The 22818-nt window shown below is 35.1% G+C and overlaps 2 protein-coding genes across 3 annotated transcripts in view; both read right to left on the bottom strand.

The window, feature by feature from the left end:
• The window catches only part of LOC123557305 (major facilitator superfamily domain-containing protein 6-like), a 50605-nt gene that overhangs the window by 13775 nt on the left and 14012 nt on the right, over nucleotides 1–22818 (bottom strand). For both annotated transcript variants that reach the window (XM_045348717.2, XM_045348718.2), the window contains exons 3-4: nucleotides 13069–14592; nucleotides 7837–8034 (exon numbers count right to left, since the gene is read on the bottom strand). In XM_045348717.2, the coding sequence (XP_045204652.2) occupies nucleotides 7837–8034; nucleotides 13069–14592 (1722 nt within the window). The remainder of the gene's footprint in view (nucleotides 1–7836; nucleotides 8035–13068; nucleotides 14593–22818) is intronic.
• LOC123562811 (uncharacterized) lies at nucleotides 1167–7268 on the bottom strand. Its single transcript, XM_053543667.1, has 2 exons — nucleotides 6420–7268; nucleotides 1167–2136 (listed from the first exon to the last, which is right to left on the bottom strand). The coding sequence occupies exons 1-2, from the start codon at nucleotides 7049–7051 to the stop codon at nucleotides 2019–2021; spliced, it is 750 nt and encodes a 249-aa protein (XP_053399642.1). The 5' UTR covers nucleotides 7052–7268; the 3' UTR covers nucleotides 1167–2018.

Raw genomic sequence — 22818 nt, 5'->3', positions numbered from 1 at the left:
TTGACGGTTCAGGGGCCCTGTAAACCTGACCTGAACACCGACATTAATAAGAGCTGTCCATAAGACAGCCAATACTCAACTATTTGAAATATTGTCCCAGAAGCAGGAAAATGTTACCCTAAATGTTAAAATATCCATACAGTTTCAATCCAGTATCTGCACATGTCAAGTTTCTATTTAATCATCTGCATTTGTTCTGCAGATGTGACTTGCACACAAAACTTTAACCAGAATTCAGAAGTCATAAAGGGGACATAACTTGCCAAATATAAATCTCAGAGTTGTTGGATTTAACCCAGTGAGGTTGGTTATTCATCTAGAAAAATAAAAAATAGATTTCAATTAATGGCCAAGTAATAGCTGTATGCTCTTGCACACAAAACTTTAGTTCAAAAGACGGCGTAATTTGGCCAAAATGCAGGTCAGAGTTATGGGACTGGATGCTATCAACTAGTTTTATAACTCCGAAGATACAAGTGAAGTTTCAATTCAACATCTACATTAGTTTTGGAGATAGTAACTTGCATGTAAAACTTTAATCTGCATTTTCTAAGTTAAAAAGGGGGCATAATTTTCCAAAAATACATGTCAGGAGTTATGGGACTTGATCTAGTGAGGTTGGTAATCGATCTAGAAAAAGAAAAAAATAAGCTTCAAGTCCTATGTCCAAAAGGGGGGGGGCATAATTTGGCCAAAATGCAGGTAGGAGTTATGGGACTTGATACTATAAACTAGTTTTATAACCCTAAAGACACATGTGAAGTTTTAATTCAATATCAGCATTAGTTTTGTAGATAGTAACTTGCATGAAAAACTTTAACCAGGATTTTCCAAGTCCAAAAGGGGGTATAATTTGCTCAAAATACATGTAAGAGTTATGAAACTTGACCCAGTGAGGTTTGTAATTGACCTAGAAAAAGAAAGAAAAGTTTCACAGCTATGATGCCTTAGGTTGAAAACTGTATGTACTTGTAAGCAAAGGTGTGACGCCGACGCCAACGCCAGGGTGAGTAGAATAGCTAGACGATTCTTCGAATAGTCGAGCTAGAAAATAAGGATCATTTCTTTGTCAACATGTGTCCCCTCAAACTTTGTAGAAAATTCAATACATAACTACAGATTGATCAATGTTGTTTATTTACAATATCAAAACAAACTGAACAAATAAGAAAGAACTTGTGCTTCTTATATTTTCAAAATCTAATGCCGGGTAATGTCTATATTTTATATATATTTCAAATATATTTAAGACACATATCTGCATGAACTCCTTGTTCTTAAAGCTAGTTAGATCTAGTAAAACAATGGTAAACTGACATGATACATGATAAAAGACAAAACTTTAGTGACCCTGAAAAGCACAGTGTAGTTTTATGCAACAATTAATAGTCTATATACTTTTAAGAAAGAACACAAAACAAACAAGAAACAGATTTGTTTTCAGTCACATGTACATTATCACAAATAAAATCAGCCCTCTTGTGGTGGTGGCGGCGTCTCCACTAGCGCTTGTGGTGATGCTTGGACTGTATCAAACGGTCTGAAGTTTGACCCAAATATTTGCGATGTACTCTGTCCAGGTGAACCATAATTCGGCACAAAACTTTGACCGTAATTCCAGACATATGGATAGGGATAAGGGTAAAGCATAGAAGAACCCTGTAAATTTTCTCCAACAGCAGAACATGTATTTGTATTCAACTGAATATTTAACTGTTTAGCTACACTATTTTTTGGTTTGTTACTCCGTTTGTTCACTTTCTCTTCGTATGACCGAACAACAGTTTGAAATATATCACCGTCTCGTTCAAGGTCGTCCTTTGAAGGGTTCTTGCTACCATAGTATTGTTTTAAAATATATGAATCTGCTAGTATAACTCCTTCTTTTGGCCTTCTATTGTTTGTTAGATACTTGGCAGGATTTGTACGGATTAATATGTCATGAATTTTAGCTTCAAAGGAACTAGTTGCTTCAGCAGATATTTTTTCCTTCATTTTTAGCTCACATTTTAGTGCTTTCAGTTCACCCTCAATCTTCTGTTTCTTTTTTGACAGTTCTTGCACTTCCTTTTTTTCAGCTGGGTGGGATCTATCAATCCACATACTGATGATGAAATGCATTCATCCATGTGACAACTGCAAATAATAAAATTGTATGCTGTGTAAATATTAAATTGGTGGAAGAAACATTCTAATTTATTACATTTGCAAATATTTGACATGTTTAACAATTGTACAAAATACAATGATTTCTAGGAAAAACTCATATTCAAGTAAGTAGTGAGCATTGTTCCGAGTGTATCATTCACATAGCTTATTTTAAGGTTGAATACTTATTACCAGCTTAGAAAGATTCAAGTATTTAATGGTTCGAGAGGTATATCCGTAAGTATGAAACTATGGGTTTTGTTTTTTGAACTGGGCACTATAGCATTATCATCTATTACTATTTAAAGGTACACTCCCATTATCATAAAACTTTTTGTTGCGTAATTTTTACAAAAGGAACAGACTGACGAATGGACTGACAGACAGACAGATGAGCCTTGCATCTGCTAAAAAAAAAAAAAAAAAACCCATCAAAAACGGCTGCATGATTTGCCCAATATTATCCACTTATTCACCAATTTTAAGGTTTTTATTAGGAGTCGAAATTAAGGTACTTCTGCAGGTTTGATAATTAAACTGGGAGTGTCAGATGGCGTAACATCATTTATCCGGAAAACGTAGAATAAAGCTTAGATTCCGCGTACGGAAATGAAAATCATTTTATGAATTAATCGCAACCTCTGGGTAAATTTATTGCAATGGCTCTGTTTCTGTATTTCTAAATACAAAATGTGGTATTAAAACATATGACACCTTAAATAATTCGAAATAATATCTTAAAATCAGCGTGAAATGTGCGGTTCACTTTAATCATGGTCAAATATCTTGAAAATAAGCACACGGACCTATACATTTTATTTCATCAACTCATAGGCCATGTCTTTATTTACAAGTGTGAGAAGTTTCATCAAAATCTACAATGTAGAAAAATTTCTCTTTGTGAAAATATTATGAAAATTATGATTTTCCCATAGACTCCCATTATGAAATATTGCATGAGGCCCATATTTTTCAAACCAGTCCAGCAAAAAATCTAGCACAGGACCCTATCTTTTTTATTTGCTGAATTTTCTAGGTATAAAATTCTACACTGTAGAAAAAATTTCGATCTAAAAGTGCAGAACTACCTTAAAAATCTCAAATTTCCGCTTGAAAACATTTCCACCAAACCAGTGAGTATGTAGAATCTATATAAACATTAACATTTCAAACACAATGTGCCTTTAAAATGATTTTCTTTTCTAATAAAAAACATGTTTTTTTTTTTCTAGTTTTATAAAAATTATATTTAAAATAGTACTTCGCTATTCTTTTCGAGTTTTCAAAGATTTTCATTAATACTTTAATATATTGGTACTGATGATAAACCGGGAAAGATGATAAAGTCGACCACCTTGGAAATATTCGATTGCAATCGGTCAATACTCGAACACACCATCTAATAGTTTCCACTTAAACACCAACTGGGGTAAACAAAAACAAAATTGGTAAATATTCTGTATAAATAAATGACTTAATTTATTTGTATAAAAAAGTATTTATCCAGAATTACTGGGGAAGAGGGTGTTTTTTTTTTTGTGCATGCTCACTGCTGAAACAGGAAGGCCTGACATTGGGTCACTTTTCATTACTTGATCAGGAATGACCGTTGCAGCATTTTGAGAAAGTTTCAATATAATAATACAAGAAAATTTTCTAAATGACAAAGTGGTCGAATTTATCATCAGTCAACATTCATTTAGTCCCAATTTTAAAATCCCCTTTCAGGGCCTCACTTCGTGTGAGTTTGCTTACTAAATATAAATTTGAATTATGTGAAGATTTTAGCAAATGTTAAGCTTTATTTTGATACCGACCATTGATTACAATTTGCAAAAATAAAAAAGTTACATGTAAAAAATCTCATTTTCTGTTCGGTTTTATCGTCAGTACCAGTATGCTTGACCAAACTAGCCAAACACCAGTAACTGTTGAGATTTGCTTCTCTTTATACTTTTGAAGGATTATTTTATTACATGGTATGTCTGATTTCAGTACGCATAATCTACAAGTATTAGAGAATCTAGTAACAACAACATAAAACATGACATGGCCCATACCATCTTCCAATCTAAAATAACCAGAAATTAACAGTCATCTTTTTGTGATAAATTGTATTTTTGTTATTTTTTTTTATGAAAGATACAAATGTATAAATTAACATGCTTTCTTTCTGTTGTACAGAGTACAATAATATATCTGTTTTGTGATAAAATGTAACTTAGAACTGCATGTTTTAGGTTTTTTTAAATAAAATAAAATAAACAAATTTTATTTAAATATCAACACTGACTATGCATGGTTATATTTCAATAAAACTATACTGACTTTAAAAGCATACATTTCGCGTCGGTATTTAAAAAAAAATGTTTGAACTTATTACGTCGGTATTTCATTACAGACTTCAAACCATGAAGTCGGTTTTTAAAATATGAAAAATAACTTGTTTTCCGAGGAATCTACGACCATTTATTGAAAAATGCAAACTACAACATTTATTGCAAACGAGATGTCAATTAATTTGCAAATAATTTTACCGGTTGTTAACATGGTTATTCATAGATACAGTTTATCGTTTACCTAAAAAAATCATTTGACGGGTATCAAAAATCTTTCAAAATAAATCCGAACAAACCAGATGTCTGATGATGATCATAAATAAATGAAACATAAGATCCATAAGATAGTTAAGTTACAATCTCTTTACAGAAATAACTTCATAAAATTCTGTCAAATATTCATTTATGTTAAATCTTATTGCGCATAAAAATGTTTATATAAGAGTCAAAAGAGAAGTTTAGGTGGGTCAATGAAATTCATTCACGAATGTGCAAATTTCCCGTGCGCTCACCCAAAAACGTCTTGCGCGCACGTATTTTATTTACCTTTTGTTAATTAATTATTATATATTATATACGAGTTAATTCCACCATAAATCCTACAAAAATACCATTTATTGAAAATATATGGTCGCAGTTTGTTTATGGAAATTTCCCGTGCCCTTGCCAAATTTCAATCTCGTATAAAATCGTTTTGCGCGAACGTATTTCATTTTCCTTTCTTAAATTTATTATTTATGTTATATACGGAATGAATTCTGCTAAAAACACTACAAAAGTACAACTTACTAAAGAAATACGGGTGCATTTCTGCTATGGATATTTCCCGTGCGCTCGCCGTATTTCAATCTCGTATAAAATCGTTTTTCGGAATTTATTTCATTTTCCTTTCGTATGTTAGTTATTTATGTTATATATTATGATTGAATATTGTTACAACACCCAACAAAAATACCTTTAATTTAAAAAATACAGGTGTTTTCCTTTTTAGTTGTATTCCGGATTAATGTGTGGCCGTCTCACATTATCAAGTACCAAATACCATTTTTTTATGGTGTGCGAGATGGACAAAGTTTTGTCCAACAAATTTACCATTTAATTAAGTGGTTTTAGCAACACTTTCTTCAAACGCTGCGATGACAAGAAAATTCTGACTTCGAAAGTAATTAAACATTTCACAAAATCAGACCTGGACATTAGCATAATGTATTTTCAAATACATTCCCTCAATATTTTGTATGAATATATAACATAGCTGTGTAATTATTGTGTGCTTGTTATGAAGCTTTCATCTAAATCGAATCGGACAACAAATTTTCAATAAAAATGTCTCATTAATGTCATATAATGCGTTCAGTACAAATAGATATTAATCTTCCAATACTTAAGCGGCTTCGGATTCGTAAGACAAAAAAATGAATGAAATAAATTAAAATTAAAATAAATAATTTTACGCTTGTAGCAGTCCAAATATTTTCAATACAGCATGGAAAATATAATTTGAAATGAAACACCTGTAAATAATTAAGATTTAAGACTTAACATGTCGGAAAATGGCATGAAATCGAACCCGCTTTACTTTTGACTTTTTCATTGTACATGTATTATTTATTTGGAGATGTTACAAATGTATTAACGGGACATGCTTCCAAATGGACATCAAAATGTTGTTGGTTTTTTTTTTGTGTTTTTTTTTTTTAAAAATGCAAATCGTTTATTTGTGTATGTGAAATAACGTACAAATAAATCATTTTATATCAAATTTCAATAGCGTGATTAACGCTTTTGCTAGCGACTAAGTGTTTTTCTATCAAATTTCGTGAAACTTACGGTGAAATCGGTATTGAAAAATCAACTAAAATTTCAGATTTTTTATAATAATCTGGCGGTGCAGCTTTTTCAACAACAGTCATATAAATATTAAAAACATACCGATTTTTCGTGTGTCCGAGTCGCAGATGGCATCTGGTACATAAACCTTTCGAATTATCCGTAAAAACAGCAGGAACGGGATTGTATTCCTGCCAAACTTTATCGTATTGTTTCGTAATTTCACTTAATTCGTTGTTCTTTGACATGACTTCGCGTTGTTTTAAGTCTATTTCCAATTCAATGGGACTTCTGTATTTACTAGTACAATCTAGTCTATATTCGTTGTCATCTGGAAAGTTCAGAGATCGCTTGGATGTAGAAGTACCATCCGTGTTAAAAGATCCTAGACTCGACAGTCCTTTGACCGCTGGAGAACTACCCTCCTGTACTTTCACACTGATTTTCGGAGTTCCACTTTTGAACGCGTGCGTTGCTAATTTCAAAAATCTGTGGTAATTTCGCTCCGTTAGGTCCACGTAGGTATTCTCATCATCAAGAAAACTTATTTTCAGTACGAAAAGTCTCTGTAAAAATGGTATCTCCGATTTCAGGAAATGTTCGAATTCAGTATATCCCATTCCAAACAAATCAGCATAGTTGCAATCTATCAGAGCACATCTTTGCATCCCGTGATATTCGTAATGCACTTTAATATCAACAGGATCACTTCCTACAAATTTTGAAGAAGCCATACTGCTGATTTTCTCGCATAAATGGTGCAACTGCGACGTTACAACTGACGCATTTTTTTATCAAGTGACCCCGCCCTTTACTGAAATATCAAAATTTTACTCCTTATCTGATTGGACCGGCAATGTTCACAGGTACAGCTCTCAGTGACATGTTGGCAGATATCGAGATCATAAAGGGAAAACGGTTGTTTGAAGTGTACCGAAAGTGAACGAGTGCAAATTTACAAACGGGAAACATCTTCTTAACGGGTAGTAAAGCCTATTGGAATTGGAGAAACTATTAGCGAACAGCATGGATCCTGACCAGACTGCGCGGATGCGCAGGCTGGTCTGGATCCATGCTGGTCGCATACCCACTATGTTGGTTTTCCCATGGCATGGCTCATTTATTTTTAAGCAGACTTGTTATAACTATTATTTTGCTTGGTTGCATTCTTTGCTTCCAAAGGATCTTTTAGTAGAATTTATTAACTTATCTATCACAACAGCAATCATGTCGTGTGTCGTGAGGCCACTGTAAAAAAGTCTCACCTTACTTGGATTCAGTGTTGTTATATTTTCTGGTCCTTTAAGGTTTATACAGTCCATTCAATATCTAGGTAACAGAATTCCGCTTAAGCCAGTGCTAGGGGGCATGATGAGTATTGCATATTTCATTACCTCTCATGAACTGACTCAATCAAACCGAGTCAGCGATTATTTTGCAAAGGATGTTCTAATAGAATTTATTAGCCACAGCTGATTTGCATGAAATTTTAAGGACTTTTTTCAAAAAGTTAACTTACCTTCATCAGTTACATGGTTCCCGGCTGTAGATTTAGGGACTGCCTCCGTAGGTTCCCTGAAGCAAAGGCACTGTACCGAGGCGTAGACAACCAGCACAAACAGGGCAAAGAAACCGTAAAACCTAAACGTCCACACCTCACCAAGACCTGACACAGGGTCAAAAAGTTTACCAGTTATCAGACTGCCAATACCTTTACCTGGAATATACAAAATATGAGGATGTTAACATCTGATGCTGGTTTTATGAAAATCCGACATGGAGTGGACAAAAATTTGAGCAATGTTATCTTTGACCTCTAAAAGTAACCTTGACTCTGGACCTTAGAGTGACCCGAGTTGTGCATTCTTCATGTCATCTGGATTAAGTCAAAAACTGATGCTAATTTATGAAATTCATCCTAGTGGTTTAGAAGATATTGAGTACACAGAAAATTAAGCTATATGACCTTTGACCTCAAAGTGAGATTTGACCTTAAATCTAGTGACCTGCTGTCTGCATGAGTTGAGTCTTGGTGAGATTAATTTAACAACAGTTACTGATGTTAGTTTTATGAAATTCTTCCAAGCAGTTTACGACGAATTGATGGAGCAAACACAAAGTTAAGATATTTGACCTTTGACCATCAAGGGTGATCTTGACCTAATGGACCTAAATGACCTGGTTTGTGTGCTCTGCACATTGTATTGATAAGGTTAATAATGACACAAGTTTTTAGAAAATCTTCCAAGTGGTTAAGAAGATACGGAGCTGACATAATGGACAGATCGACAAGACCGTCATGCATGACTACAATATTGTCCCCACTTTGTATCTGGGTGTATAATATGCACGAGTATTCACTGTTTTGATCTTAGAGGTTTACAACAGGCAATGCAAAACAATTTTTTGTTGGTGTGATCAGCATATCAGATGCAATGCTTTACTTTAATGAATTTGTATCATTTTGGGAATTTAATATTTGTAGTGTTTGTACAATTATGTAAGTAGCCATTTCTTCAAAATACAATTTTTTAAAGTATGATCCATATATATATACAATAATTATAGTGACAATTTTCAGAAAATCTGAATCCAAATTTATGCTTTAAATATGACTTAATTAGAGCTGTTAAAAGTTGCATTTTTCAAATTGGTTCAATGTATTTCTATTTCACATACAATATTTACTGCACCATCAAGATTATATTTTCTACATATTTCTACATGTTTTACAGACTAAACTTAATTACATTTGTATCAATAAAGTTTCTCTATAACTCTCTGAATTAATTTGTTTTTACATTCTTTTTTTACAATCTACAGTGAAATCATTTCAATTCGCTGGCATGAAATTTCGCGCAAACGTGAAAAGGGACTGTTTCGCGCGGGCTTTAATTCGCGCATTTTCAATTTTAGAAATGAAAAATTAAAATTAAAAATAATATTAGCGCAGTCTTAAATTGGCGCGTCGGTCCTAGCACGAAATACGCAAAAATTCGTCCTACGCGAATAAAAATGATTTCACAGTATTAATTTATAAATGAATGCATGTAGGAGTTTCTGTGTTTGGTCAATCTAGAAACATGTTTCAAATCTGTTACAAAGCTGTCTCTCCTCCCATAAGGAGAAAACAGCTGTTACTACAATATTGATGACTTAATAATATTAAGCCTGCTACACTTCTAAAATGGACCAGTCCATCATTCAATTTGGGCAATACCATTTATTATTCGAAGGGTGTTCACTGAAAATTTGTTGACTGAATAGTAAACGGTTCAGACCATGATCAGCCTTCACGGACGTGCGGGTTGATCTTGGTCTGCACTGGTTGCAAAGGCAGAATCACTTGCCACCAGCAGGCTAAAAGTTAATGTTTATATCTGAGATGATCTTTTGATTTTAGGATGTTAGGTAATGACATTGTTTTGAGTAGTTTTCACAGAAATATAGTTAAAGTAGGTGATACATGCACATCCTTTTGAGTAGTTTTACAGAAGTATGGTTAATTTTAGTAGGTGATATCATGACATTTCCTCAGGTTAAAGCCAAAACAACTAATTTGTTCAAATATGAATTTGTGGATTTCACATTTGATAATTAACCTTTATCCTGCTAAATTTCTAAAATGGACAGGTCCATCATTCAGTTTGTGCAGTACCACTTCTTATTGAAAGGGGTGTTCACCGAAAATTTACCGACTGAATAGTGAACAGTGCAAGCTGACCTTGGTCTACACTGGTCGCAGAAGCAAAACCCCTTTGAATGTAAACAGTATTTGTTTGCCGAGATCTTTTTTAGTGAATTGTTGCAACTACGATATCCATAAAAAGTAATCACTCATGAGTATTACTGGTTGTATAATGTTCACTGCAGGGATTTGGCATGACTCCCTACTTAATTATGCAAATTTATTTTAATCAAGTTCTAAAACCTGTTTAATTTACAGATAAGTTGATTTTATAATGGTTAGAAAATCACTACTTTCAGTATTCCAAATGAACTTAAATTCTATACAGTTAGCACCACAAAGGAAATTAATAAACAGCGAGTTTATTAATATCTTCTACAGGGTTAATCAAAATTGAAAATTATAAATAAAGGAGAAAGTGTTTGTAAAAAGTAAGATTTAACAAGAAACTGACCTATTTTTGGTTTATAACAAAAAAATGTGACTGCCACATTTTAAAACAAGAGCACAGACTGCGGCTCACCCATGCTCATCTGCAAGTGCTGGACAATAAGTAAGGAAAGGGTTATGGTTCTTGGCCTACTTATCCACCTTAATTGAGGACAAAAAATGTATGAAGTTTCACAGTTATAGTACGTATTCAAGACAAGAGCTCCGCCAAGTGGGGCGTTATATGCCTTAAGGGTTACATCAGAGGATGGGAGCAAAATTTAAAGAACTTGACTGTTGAAGCCCAAAGGACCGGAACAACAAAGGGAAGAACTTCAAAAAAAAAATCTAAGTCCATAAAGAAATATTCAAAGTCCACAAAGTCAACAATCCTTACCAGGTACAGGTATGTCAAAATACACCTAAAAATTGGAGGTACCATCCATGCTGTACCACAGAAAAGTGGTCTCGGTTTTTCCCTATGGCCAATAATAAAAAAGTTTCAAAATATGCTATTTATAGTAAAATAAAAGGGAAGTAATTAAATTTTTTTTATTGTAAGTGAACAAAAAAGGGATCTGCCAAATAAAAACAAGAGCACTGCAATGCAGAGCAATATACTCAAAGCGAAGTCATAGATGACCTATGACCCCTAAGTGTGACCTTGACCTTGAAGCGAGTCATCCGAAACTGGCGCTCTGCACGTCGTCTCAGTGTGGTGAACATTTATGTCAAGTTTCATTGAAATCCTTCAAGGGGGTCAAGAGTTACAGAGCGGACACGAAATTGCTAATGGACAGACGGACACTGGGGGTATAACATAATACATCCCTTTGGGCATATAAAAAGTGAACTTAAATTAAAAATGCAATCAAGAAATACCAATCTTCTAAGTTAAAAAGGCCCTGACAAAATGCAAGATTGAGTCATAGTTCTTGATCTTATGATAATAAACATGTGTTCAAAATTTCAAAGCTATAGCTCTTATAGAATTCAAGAAAAGTGGACCTAATTAAAAAGAAATTCAAATTTTCTAAGAAAATAAAGCGCCATAATTCAGACAAAGTGCATGTCAGACAAAATGGCTCTTGGCCTACATACTCACCTAATGATAAAGGAGTCTGCAAAGGTACAAAGCTAGTGTTCTTCTAGTATTTAATTTAAAATGACCTAAACAAAAATTTTAACCAAGAAAATCAAATTTTCGAAAAGGGCAATAATTCTGAAAAGATGCAGGTTACAGTTAAGGTTCTTACTCATCTACTGATGATAAACAATTGAGCCGTGCCATGAGAAAACCAACATAGTGGGTTTGCGACCAGCATGGATCCAGACCAGCCTGCGCATCCGCGCAGTCTGGTCAGGCTCCATGCTGTTCGCTTTTAAAGCCTATTGGAATTGGAGAAACTGTTAGCGAACAGCATGGATCCTGACCAGACTGCGCGGATGCGCAGGCTGGTCTGGATCCATGCTGGTCGCATACCCACTATGTTGGTTTTCCCATGGCACGGCTCAAGTGTGCAAATTTTCAAAGCTGTAGCTCTAAACTTATAGATCTTGGGGAAAAAGTTGACCTAAACGAAAAATTTAACCCAGAAAATCAAATTTCTAAGTACAAAAAGGGCCATGATTCTGATAAAATGCTTGTTAGAGTTATGGTTCTAGGCTTACATATTCAACTAATGATAATGAACAAGTCTGCAAAGTTTCAAAGCTGTTACTCTAATAGCTTTTGAGAAAAGATGGACCTACACAAAAAATTTAAACAACATCGATGCTGATGATCAAGTGATGACAATACCTCATAGATTTTTTTCAAAAATCAGACAAGCTAAAAAAGCATTGTGAGCCTTTAACAGCACTTAAAACAGTTGGAAATTTGCAAAAGATTATAAGATATATATTCTTTTCAATTCTTAAGTCATAAATTTACATTTATCATATATTTGCATTTCATAGAAAATTCCAAGTCTACATGTTCATGTTTCAGTATACACAGTAATACATAAATCACGAACAATTAAGACTCACTTCTAGATCTGATTTTAATTGAGTAAGATTTTTCTTTTCATTTTTCAATTGGAGAATTAAATGAACCTGCAGACTGTTACAGCTGCTATCGAAGCAGTATTTTCAAATTATTTTAAAGATTAGTATGTGTCTATGACATAGGGTGTGCCCCCACTGGTACATTTGTCACAAATAAGGGGCAATAATGTGTGCAAGGCCACATTACGATAAAGACTCACGCAAGGTTTGATGAATTTACATCAGTTACTTTTTGAGCTAGGCACGTCGTTACGTGAAAATGTGCATTTTTGACTATTTCAGGGGCCATATAAACTCTGGAAATAGGGATGGAGACAGATGAAATATAGGAGGTGCCCAAGTTCATATCATGATAAAGATTCATGCAAGGTTTCATCAATTTAAATGAAATACTTTTTGAGCTAGGTGCATCACAAACTTTTTTTGGATGGATGCACGGATGCACGCATGCACACATGGATGCATCCACAAGACCAAATCTATATGCCCCCTCCACTGAGTGGTGGGGGACAAAAACAATGAATACGGTCATGTATATGTATGGATCTACCTTTGGAGTGTGACTTTTTAACACATCATACGTACCAAATCCGAAATGCAGTCCACCCACAAGTCCTTGCACTGTGGCAGACATACCCTCTGGAGTAATTATACTGGCGTAAGATGAAGCTGCTGCGTACATCAGTGCGAATGTCAGTGAATGTAACAGTTCTATCGGCAACACATACCAAGCATTAGTCAGGAATGAGTAGCAGAAAAATCTCAGTGAATAAGCACCCAGTGCTAAATATAAACATGGCACATGCCCTAATTTTTTTATTATCTTCCCGGCGAAGAGCAGCATCACAATCTCTGGCGTACAGCTGAAGACTAGACATAGCCCAAGAATTATTTGCGTGCTGCCTAAATCTTGCAAGTACCAGAATAGGAATGCCTCAATTACCCCATTGAACACGCCAAATACTGTGATCACAAGTAAAAACACAATAATTTTGGGATACTTTATCAGGGATGTAATATGCTGGAACATCTGTCGGCAGTGAATGGATTCTGAACATTTTATGAAATATGTCACGAATGTAGATATCGTTGTTAAAGCTAAAAATATGTAGAATGACACTGTGTAGTTGACTGTTTTGTTTGATTTGCTAAGTGCGTCCATGATGTATGTCGACGTTATCGCAAACAGTGCAAACCCAATACTTCCCCATAGTCTTTGCTTGCCCCAACGGCCGCGTTTGTCACCAAGGATATCATATGCAATCGCATCAACTAGACTCAACACCGGAGAGAAAAATATATTGCAGAACAAAAATATCACAAAAAATATCCAAAACGTCTTACTAAGCTTGTTATTTGTTACTGTCAAACACTTTTTGTGGAGGTCTTCACTACATGTCACTTTACAGTCAAACACTGCTTCAGAATTACATGTAAACTGCCAGAAATTCCGTCCATTGTAAAATATATTTTTGAGATCATAGTTTCCACACGTCTGCCCATTATACACAACACCTGGCTTTCCAACTTCATTTCTTATTATTTCGAACAAATCGTTTACAGAAAATTCAAAATTCGCACCCTCTCCCGTATCATTCCATCTGTCTACACACGTCTCATCATTGCTAGGAGTTACGTCCTGCGTGAAGCAAGCATACAGATTCATAGTACCAATACCCAATCCGCAAGACATAGTACAATTTACTTGACTAGAATTATCAGTTAACTGTTTAGCGAATGCCCTCAAACTCTGATCACAATTTTGAAGAACAATAACACCTGACTCATTCTTGACTTTCTCACAATCGACGACATATGAGTCTATTGGATTACACTGAATTTGTGTTCTAATCATCATTTTGTTTTCAATATCGGTCGTTGACGTTTTCGTAGGCGTAACCAAAAGCAGGCAGTATAGCACACCAGTCAGAAATGTGCAGATCATCAGTACAAGTTTGTGTCGACGTAACTTATCCGCAACAGCACCAAATAAAGGACGGACAAAGAAGGCAATAAAAGGCATCACCCCATATATGATTCCCGTCTCGGTGGAAGACAGTCCAAGCTGTTTCATGTATACAGGTATAAATGGCAACAGATCACCAACAGCTGAAAAAATAAAATTATACAATCATTAGATATCAGTATTAAATCCATATCTCTAGTTCTTTCCATTTGTCTTAACACAGTCACATTAATAGTGATAACAAGAGGGCCATGAAGGCCCTATATCGCTCACCTGACCTACTGACCTAAAGATCATCAAGACAGTTTCATTAAGATATGGTCATAAATGTGGCCTCTAAAGTGTTAACTAACTTTTCCTTTGATTTGACCTGGTGACCTAGTTTTTGACCCCAGATGACTCAGATTCGGACTGGACCTAAAGATCATCAAGATTAACATTCTGACTAAGTTTCATGAAGATACAGTCATAAATGTAGCCTCTAGAGTGTTAACAAGCTTTTCCTTTGATTTGACCCAGTGACCTAGTTTTTGACCCAACCTGACCCAGATTTGATCATGACCTACAGATCATCAAGATTAACATTCTGACTAAGTTTCATTAAGATATGGTCATAAATGTGGCCTCTAGAGTGTTAACTAGCTTTTCCTTTGATTTGAACTAGTGACCTAGTTTTTGACCCGACATGACTTGATTCTAACTGGACTTTGAGATCATCATGTGTAACATTCTGACCAAGTTTCATGAAGATATAGGCATAAATGTGGCCTCTACAGTGTTAACAAGCTTTTCCTTTGATTTGACCTGGTGACCTAGTTTTTGACCCAAGATGACCCGATATCCAAATCATTCAAGATTTTATTGAGGGTAACATTCTGACCAAGTTTCATTAAGATTGGGCCAAAATAGTGATCTCTAGTGTTAACAAGCTTTTCCTTTGATTTGACCTGGTGACCTAGTTTTTGACCCAGATGACCCAATATCAAACTCGTCCAAGATTTTATTGAGTGTTACATTCTGACCAAGTTTCATTAAGATTGGGTCAAAATTGTGACCTCTAGAGTGTTAACAAGCTTTTCCTTTGATTTGACCCGGTGACCTAGTTTTTGACCCCAGATGAACCATTATTGAACTCATCCAAGATTTTATTAAGGGTAACATTCTGACCAAGTTTCATTAAGATTGGGCCAAAATTGTGACCTCTACAGTGTTAACAAGCTTTTCCTTTGATTTGACCTGGTGACCTAGTTTTTGACCCCAGATAACCCAATATCCAACTCATCCAAGATTTTTATGAGGGTAACATTCTGACCAAGTTTCATTAAGATTAGGCCAAAATTGTGACCTCTACAGTGTTAACAGTCAAATTGTTGACAACAGACGGACGACTGACGACGGATGACTGGCGACGGACGGCGGACACAGGGCGATCACAAAAGCTCACCTTGAGCACTTCGTGCTCAGGTGAGCTAAAAAGTCGTACTGACTTGTGGGCAGAGCCAAAAACACTGACCTACCTATGTGACATCATGACATTTTGACATTAAAACAATGCCAGGGCTTGTGCACAATTCATTGAGGTAAAATTATATTTTAAAATTCAAGATGTCGGATTTAATGATAAAGCAATTGTTGCCTTTTAGGACTGGTCAATATGAGGATATATTAACCTGGAAAAAGTCATACAAACCTGGGACTTTGTACCCTCTTGGTCAATATCACTTTTTTCAGGCTGATAAAACCTCATATCAACCTCACTAAAAGGCAATTATTGTTCAAAAAAAAAATCGCATTCCTTTTCTGTAACACTAATATCAGATTTTGAAACAAATCTCTATTTTCAGTCCTTACATCAGAAGTAGTTAACTTACATAATGTATTTTAGAAATATTTTGGATTCTGATCGTTTTAACTTTATTGGTTCAGATATTCTTTTAAATATATTAAAATATACCCGGAACTACAGTCCTACTTCCTTAACTCGAACCCGACGGGACCAGCAAAATTTGTTTGAGTGATCAGTATTTAATTTATTATACAGGGATTTTTCCGGGACCTGATGACGAGTTCGAGAGAAGGGTGGTGTACGAATTATCCGAGTTTGAGTTAACATAGTTTGACAGTAACTTGATGAATGGCAAATAATCAAATCAAGTACTGCACAAATATAAATTAATGCTTAAACAAGAGGGCCAAGATGGCCCTAGGTCGCTGACCTGAGAAACACACCATAATACACCATAACAGTGTAAACATAGACCTAGTGATTGCATGGAAAAAATATTCTGACCAAGTATCATTAAAATTGGAGCAAACACAAGTATTTTTTTTATTTGACCTAGTGACCTAGTTTTTGACCCCAGATGACCCATATTCGAACTTGGCCTAGATTTTATCAAGGCAATCATTCTGACTGAATTTCATGAAGATCAATTGAAAAATACAGCTTCTATCATATACACAAGATTTTCCTTTGATTTGACCTAGTGACCTAGTTTTTGACCCCAGATGACCCATATTCAAATCTGATCTAGATTTCATCAAGGCAATCATTCTGACCAAATTTCATAAAGATTAATTGAACAAGAGGACCATGATGGTCCTGAATCGCTCACCTCTTTCCACATGACCCAGTTTTAAGTATGACGTCGTTTTTTCTATTATTTGACATAGTGACCTAGTTTTTGAGCTCATGTGACCCAGTTTTGAACTTGACCTAGATATTATCAAGATAAAAATCCTTACCAATTTTCATGAAGATCCATTGAAAAATATGGTCAAAAGATTTTAATAATTTGAGACCTACTGACCTAGTTTTTGACCGCAGTTGACCCAGTTTCAAACTTGACCTAGATATCATCAAGATGAACATTCAGACCAACTTTCATACAGATCCCATGAAAAGTATGGCCTCTAGAGAGGTCACAAGGTTTTTTTTATTATTTGACCTACTGACCTAGTTTTTTACGGCACGTGACCCAGTTTCAAAATTGACCTAGATATCATCAAGGTGAACATTCTGACCAATTTTTATGGAGATCCATTCACAAGTATGGTCTCTAGAGAGGTCACAAGGTTTTTCTATTTTTAGACCTAATGACCTAGTTTTTGACCTCACATGACCCTGTTTTGAATCTGACCTAGATATCACCAAGATAAACATTCAGACCAATTTTCATACAGATCCCATGAAAAATATGGCCTTTAGAGAGGTCACAAGGTTTTTCTATAATTTGACCTACTGACCTAGTTTTTGATGGCACCTGACCCATTTTCAAATTTGACCTAGATATCATCAAGATGAACATTCAGACCAATTTTCATACAGATCCCATGAAAAATATGGCCTCTAGAGAGGTCACAAGGTTTTTCTATTATTTGACCTACTGACCTAGTTTTTGACCGCACGTGACCCACTTTCGAACTTGACCTAGATATCATCAAGGTGAACATTCTGACCAATTTTCATGAAGATCTCGTGAAATATATGGCCTCTAGAGAGGTCACAATGTTTTTCTATTTTTAGACCTACTGACCTAGTTTTTGACCGCACATGACCCAGTTTTGAACTTGACCTAGATATCATCAAGATGAACATTCAGACCAGCTTTCATACAGATACCATGAAAAATATGGCCTCTAGAGAGGTCACAAGGTTTTTCTATTATTTGACCTACTGACCTAGTTTTTGAAGGCACATGATCCAGTTTTGAACTTGACCTAGATATTATCAAGGTGAACAATCTGACCAATTTTCATGAAGATCTTGTGAAATATATGGCCTCTAGAGAGGTCACAAGGTTTTTCTATTTTTAGACCTACTGACCCTAGTTTTTGAAGGCACGTGACCCAGTTTCGAACTTGACCTAGATATCACCAAGGTGAACATTCTGACCAAGTTTCATGAAGATCTTGTGAAATATATGGCCTCTAGAGAGGTCACAAGGTTTTTCTACTTTTAGACCTACTGACCTAATTTTGGACGGCACGTGACCCAGTTTCGAACTTGACCTAGATATCATCAAGATGAACATTCTGACCAACTTTCATAAAGATCCCATGAAAAATGTGACCTCTAGAGTGGTCACAAGCAAATGTTTATGGACGCACGCACGGACGGACGGACGGACGACGGACACCGCGCGATCACAAAAGCTCACCTTGTCACTTTGTGACAGGTGAGCTAAAAATACAGCCTATATTGCATACACAAGGTTTTTCTATGATTTGACCTAGTGACCTAGTTTTTGACCACAGATGACCAATAACCAAACTCACCCTAGATTTTATCAAGGCAATCATTCTGACCAAATTTCATAAAGATCAATTGAAAAATACAGCCTCTATCGCATACACAAGGTTTTTCTTTGATTTGACCTAGTGACTAATTTTTGACCCAAGGTGACCCATATTCAAACTTGACCAAGATTTTATCAAGGCAATCATTCTGACTGAATTTCATGAAGATCAATTGAAAAATATAGCCTCTATCACATACACAAGGTTTCTCTTTGATTTGACCTAATGACCCACTTTTTGATCCCAGATGGCCCATATTCAAAGTTGACCTAGATTTCATCAAGGCAAATTCATGAAGATTAATTGAAAAATATTTGTCTTTCCTGAGTACAAACTTTATCTGACGGGAAATGTTGTATATGTAAATTACATAGAGAAACCCTTAAGTCCACTTTATTTTGGGAATGAAGGTTTGTAAGAAATGTCTTGAGATGCATAGAGCAGAAACTAAAGTTAACAAGAGCACCGCCTTGCGGGTGCTGACGCTCATCTGATTTTTTTTGTATAATAGAAATATTGTCCTACCCATGATTTTCTAAGTCTAAAAAGGGCCATCACTCTTGCAAAAAGCAGGATAGAGTTATGTTTCTTGATGTACAGTGTCCACTTATGATGGTGAAAAACTGTTGCAAGTTTTAAAGCAATAGCTTTGATAGTTTATGAGAAAAGTTGACTTAAACATAATATTCAACCAAGAAAATGATTTTTCTAAGTCCAAAAGGGGCAATAATTATTGCAAAAAACAGGATGGAGTTATGTTGCTTGCTGTACAGGGTCAGCTTATGATTGGTGAACAAGAGTTGCAAGTTTTAAAGCAATAGCTTTGATAGTTTAAGAGAAAAAGTTGACCTAAACATAAAACTTAACCAAGAAATCTGATATTTTCTAAGTCCAAAAGGGGCCATAAATCTTGCAAAAAGCAGGATGGAGTTATGTTTCTTGCTGTACAGGGTCAGCTTATGATGGTGAACAAGTGTTGCAAGTTTTAAAGGAATAGCTTTGATAGTTTAGGATAAAAGCTGACCTAAACATAAAACTTAACCAAGAAAACTGATTTTCTAAGTCCAAAAGGGGCAATAATTCTTGCAAAAAGCAAGATGGAGTTATGTTTCTTAATGTACAGGGTCTGCTTATGATGGTGAACAAGTATTCCAAGTTTCAAAGCAAAAGCTTTGATAGTTTAGGAGAAAAGTTGACCTAAACATAAAACTTAACCAAGAAATCTGATATTTTCTAAGTACAAAAGGGGCCATAAATCTTGCAAAAAGCAAGATGGAGTTATGTTTCTTGCTATACAGGGTCAGCTTATGATGGTGAACAAGTATTCCAAGTTTCAAAGCAATAGCTTTGATAGTTTAGGAGAAAAGCTGACCTAAACATAAAACTTAACCAGGCAACGCCAACGCAGATGCCGATGCCGACGCCGACAACCGCTCAAGTGATGACAATAACTCATCTTTTTTTTTCAAAAAATCAGATGAGCTTAAAACTACTATTTCTTATTTTAACTCTTATCATGCTGGACACGATCAATTCTGCCTTTGATACCAGTGTAAATCACTATCAGCCTGCACACCCGTGCAGTCTGATCATGATTTGCACTGTTCACCATTCAGTCAGTATCTTTTAGGTAAGCACCCTTTTTAACAGTTAATGGTACTGCATGTCCAAATAGAAAGATGGACAAGTTCATTATAGAAATTTAGCAGGGCAAAGGTGTACTTTTTGACCTTTTTGAATACTCTTGATACGCATGGTAATCTTTGTAACAAACTGGGCTATTTGAAAATTTGAAAATGCCGCAATAGCTATGTAAAAACTAGAACTGTCACAGGAGTGACTCATACCCCCACTATACGGTCTTGTCACAGAAGAATGGCAACCATAAGAAATGTTAAAAATACTTAGTCTTTGGAGTACTTCACCCTGGGCTTCCACATATAAGTAATACTAGTATAATACTAGTATAGTAATACTAGTAAATATAAAAAATCTCTAATATTAGAGATACACTAAAAGTGAATACAAAAAAATGTCTTACCGACCCATGTTACCACAGAAAAATGTATTTACTTTTTACATAGGACTTATAATAAAAAAGTTAGAAAAATACCTAAAATATTGAAATCTAAAAATAGGATTTCTAAAAATAGACTAATTCCTGGAATTTAAGAGGAAGAAACACAGTACAAAAGTTAAAAAAAAGGTTACTTCCCTTTGGCTCTAAGCCAATCAGAATGAGATATAGTGAAAATACATCAAAATAAACCTTAAATTCTAGGTAAAACTAAAAGGGGACACAATTCAAGAAAAATTGGTGTCAGAGTTATGCACCTTGTGTCACATGATGTGAGTGATGAGGTGGAACATCTATTTTAAGTCTGAATCAAATCCATTCAGTAGTAACTGAGATATAGTGAAAATACATCAAAATTAACCTTAAATTCGAAGTAAAAAGGGGCATAATTCATGAAAAATTGGTGTCAAGAGTTATGCACCTTGTGTTACATGATGTGGGTGATGAGGTGGAACATCTATTTTAAGTTTGAATCAAATCCATTTTGTAATAACTGAGATATAGTGAAAATACATCAAAATCAACCTTAAATTTAAAGTAAAAGGGGACATAATTCATAAAAATTTTTATGTCAGAGTTAAGCACCTTATGTCACATGATCTGGGTGATGAGGTGGAACAACTATTTTAAGTTTGAATCAAATCCATTTAGTAATAACTGAGATATAGTGAAAATACAACAAAATTAACCTTAAATTCTAAGTAAAAGGGGACATAATTCACGAAAACTTGGTGTCAGAGTTATGCACCTTGTGTCACATGATGTGGGCACATGATGTGGGTGATGAGGTGGAACATCTATTTTAAGTTTGAATCAAATCCATTCAGTAGTAACTGAGATATAGTGAAAATACATCAAAATCAACCTTAAATTCTAAGTAAAAAGGAGCATAATTCATAAAAAATTGGTGTCAGAGTTATGCACCTTGTGTCACATGATGTGGGTGATGAGGTGGAACATCTATTTTAAGCTTGAATCAAATCCATTTAGTAATAACTGAGATATAGTGAAAATACAACAAAATTAACCTTAAATTCTAACAAGAGATCACAGAGTGATCTTGGCGCCCACCAATGTGCCATTTTGGAGTGTTCCAAATTTCAAGACTTACTGACTAGCTCAAGGTCAAATTTCATTTCCGTACACAACACTGTGCATGTGGTCCAAATTCGAAAGCTGTAGCTTGAGAAATGTGCAAGTAGGTCACTAGATCAATCTTAAGGTCAAAGTTTAATTTGGTACACAAAACTATGCAAGTGGTCCAAATTTGAAGGCTTAGCTTGAGAAATGTGTAAGTAGGTCACTAGGTCAAAATCAAGGGTCAAATTTCACTTCAGAACACAAATCTATGCATGCGGTCCAAATCTGAAGCCTGTACCTTCAAAAATGTGAAAGTAGGTCACTAGGTCAATGTCAAGGTCAAAGTTTGTTTCGGTACACAATCCTATGCATGTGGTCTAAATTTGAAGCCTGTAGCTACAGAAATGTGAAAGTAGGTCACTAGGTCAATCTTAAGGTCAAAGTTCATTTCGGTATACAAAACTATGCATGTGGTCCGAATTTGAAGGCTGTAGCTTCAGAAATGTGAAAGTAGGTCACTAGGTCAAAATCAAGGTCAAATTTTATTTCAGAATACAGAACTATGCATGTGGTCCAAATTTGAAGCTTGTACCTTCAAAAATGTGAAAGTAGGCCACTAGGTCAATGTAAAGGTCAAAGTTTGTTTCGGTACATAAAACCATGTATGTGGTCCAAATTTGAAGGCTGTAGCTTGAGAAATGAGAAAGTAGGTCACTGGGTCAAAATCAAGGTCAAATTTCATTTCGGAACACAAAATTATGCATGTGGTCCAAATTTGAAGACTGTATTTCAAAAATGTGAAAGTAGGTCACTAGGTCAAAATCAATGTCAAATTTCATTTTGAAACACGGAACTATGCATATGGTCCAAATTTGATACCTGTACCTTCAAAAATGTGAAAGTAGGTCACTAG

Source organism: Mercenaria mercenaria, chromosome 5 (genome assembly GCF_021730395.1).
Source record: "Mercenaria mercenaria strain notata chromosome 5, MADL_Memer_1, whole genome shotgun sequence".
NCBI lineage: Eukaryota > Metazoa > Mollusca > Bivalvia > Venerida > Veneridae > Mercenaria > Mercenaria mercenaria.
Note: the sequence above shows the minus strand (reverse complement) of the source record. Positions and strands in the feature narration are given on the sequence as shown.

What these genes read in the sequence shown, in the direction of transcription:
- LOC123562811 (XM_053543667.1), bottom strand. Translation starts at nt 7,051, where the DNA reads ATGGCTTCTTCAAAATTTGTAGGAAGTGATCCTGTTGATATTAAAGTG. An exon ending in CTCGGACACACGAAAAATCG is followed by an intron (nt 2,137 to 6,419) that starts GTATGTTTTTAA and finishes TATTATTTGCAG; the next exon opens with TTGTCACATGGATGAATGCA.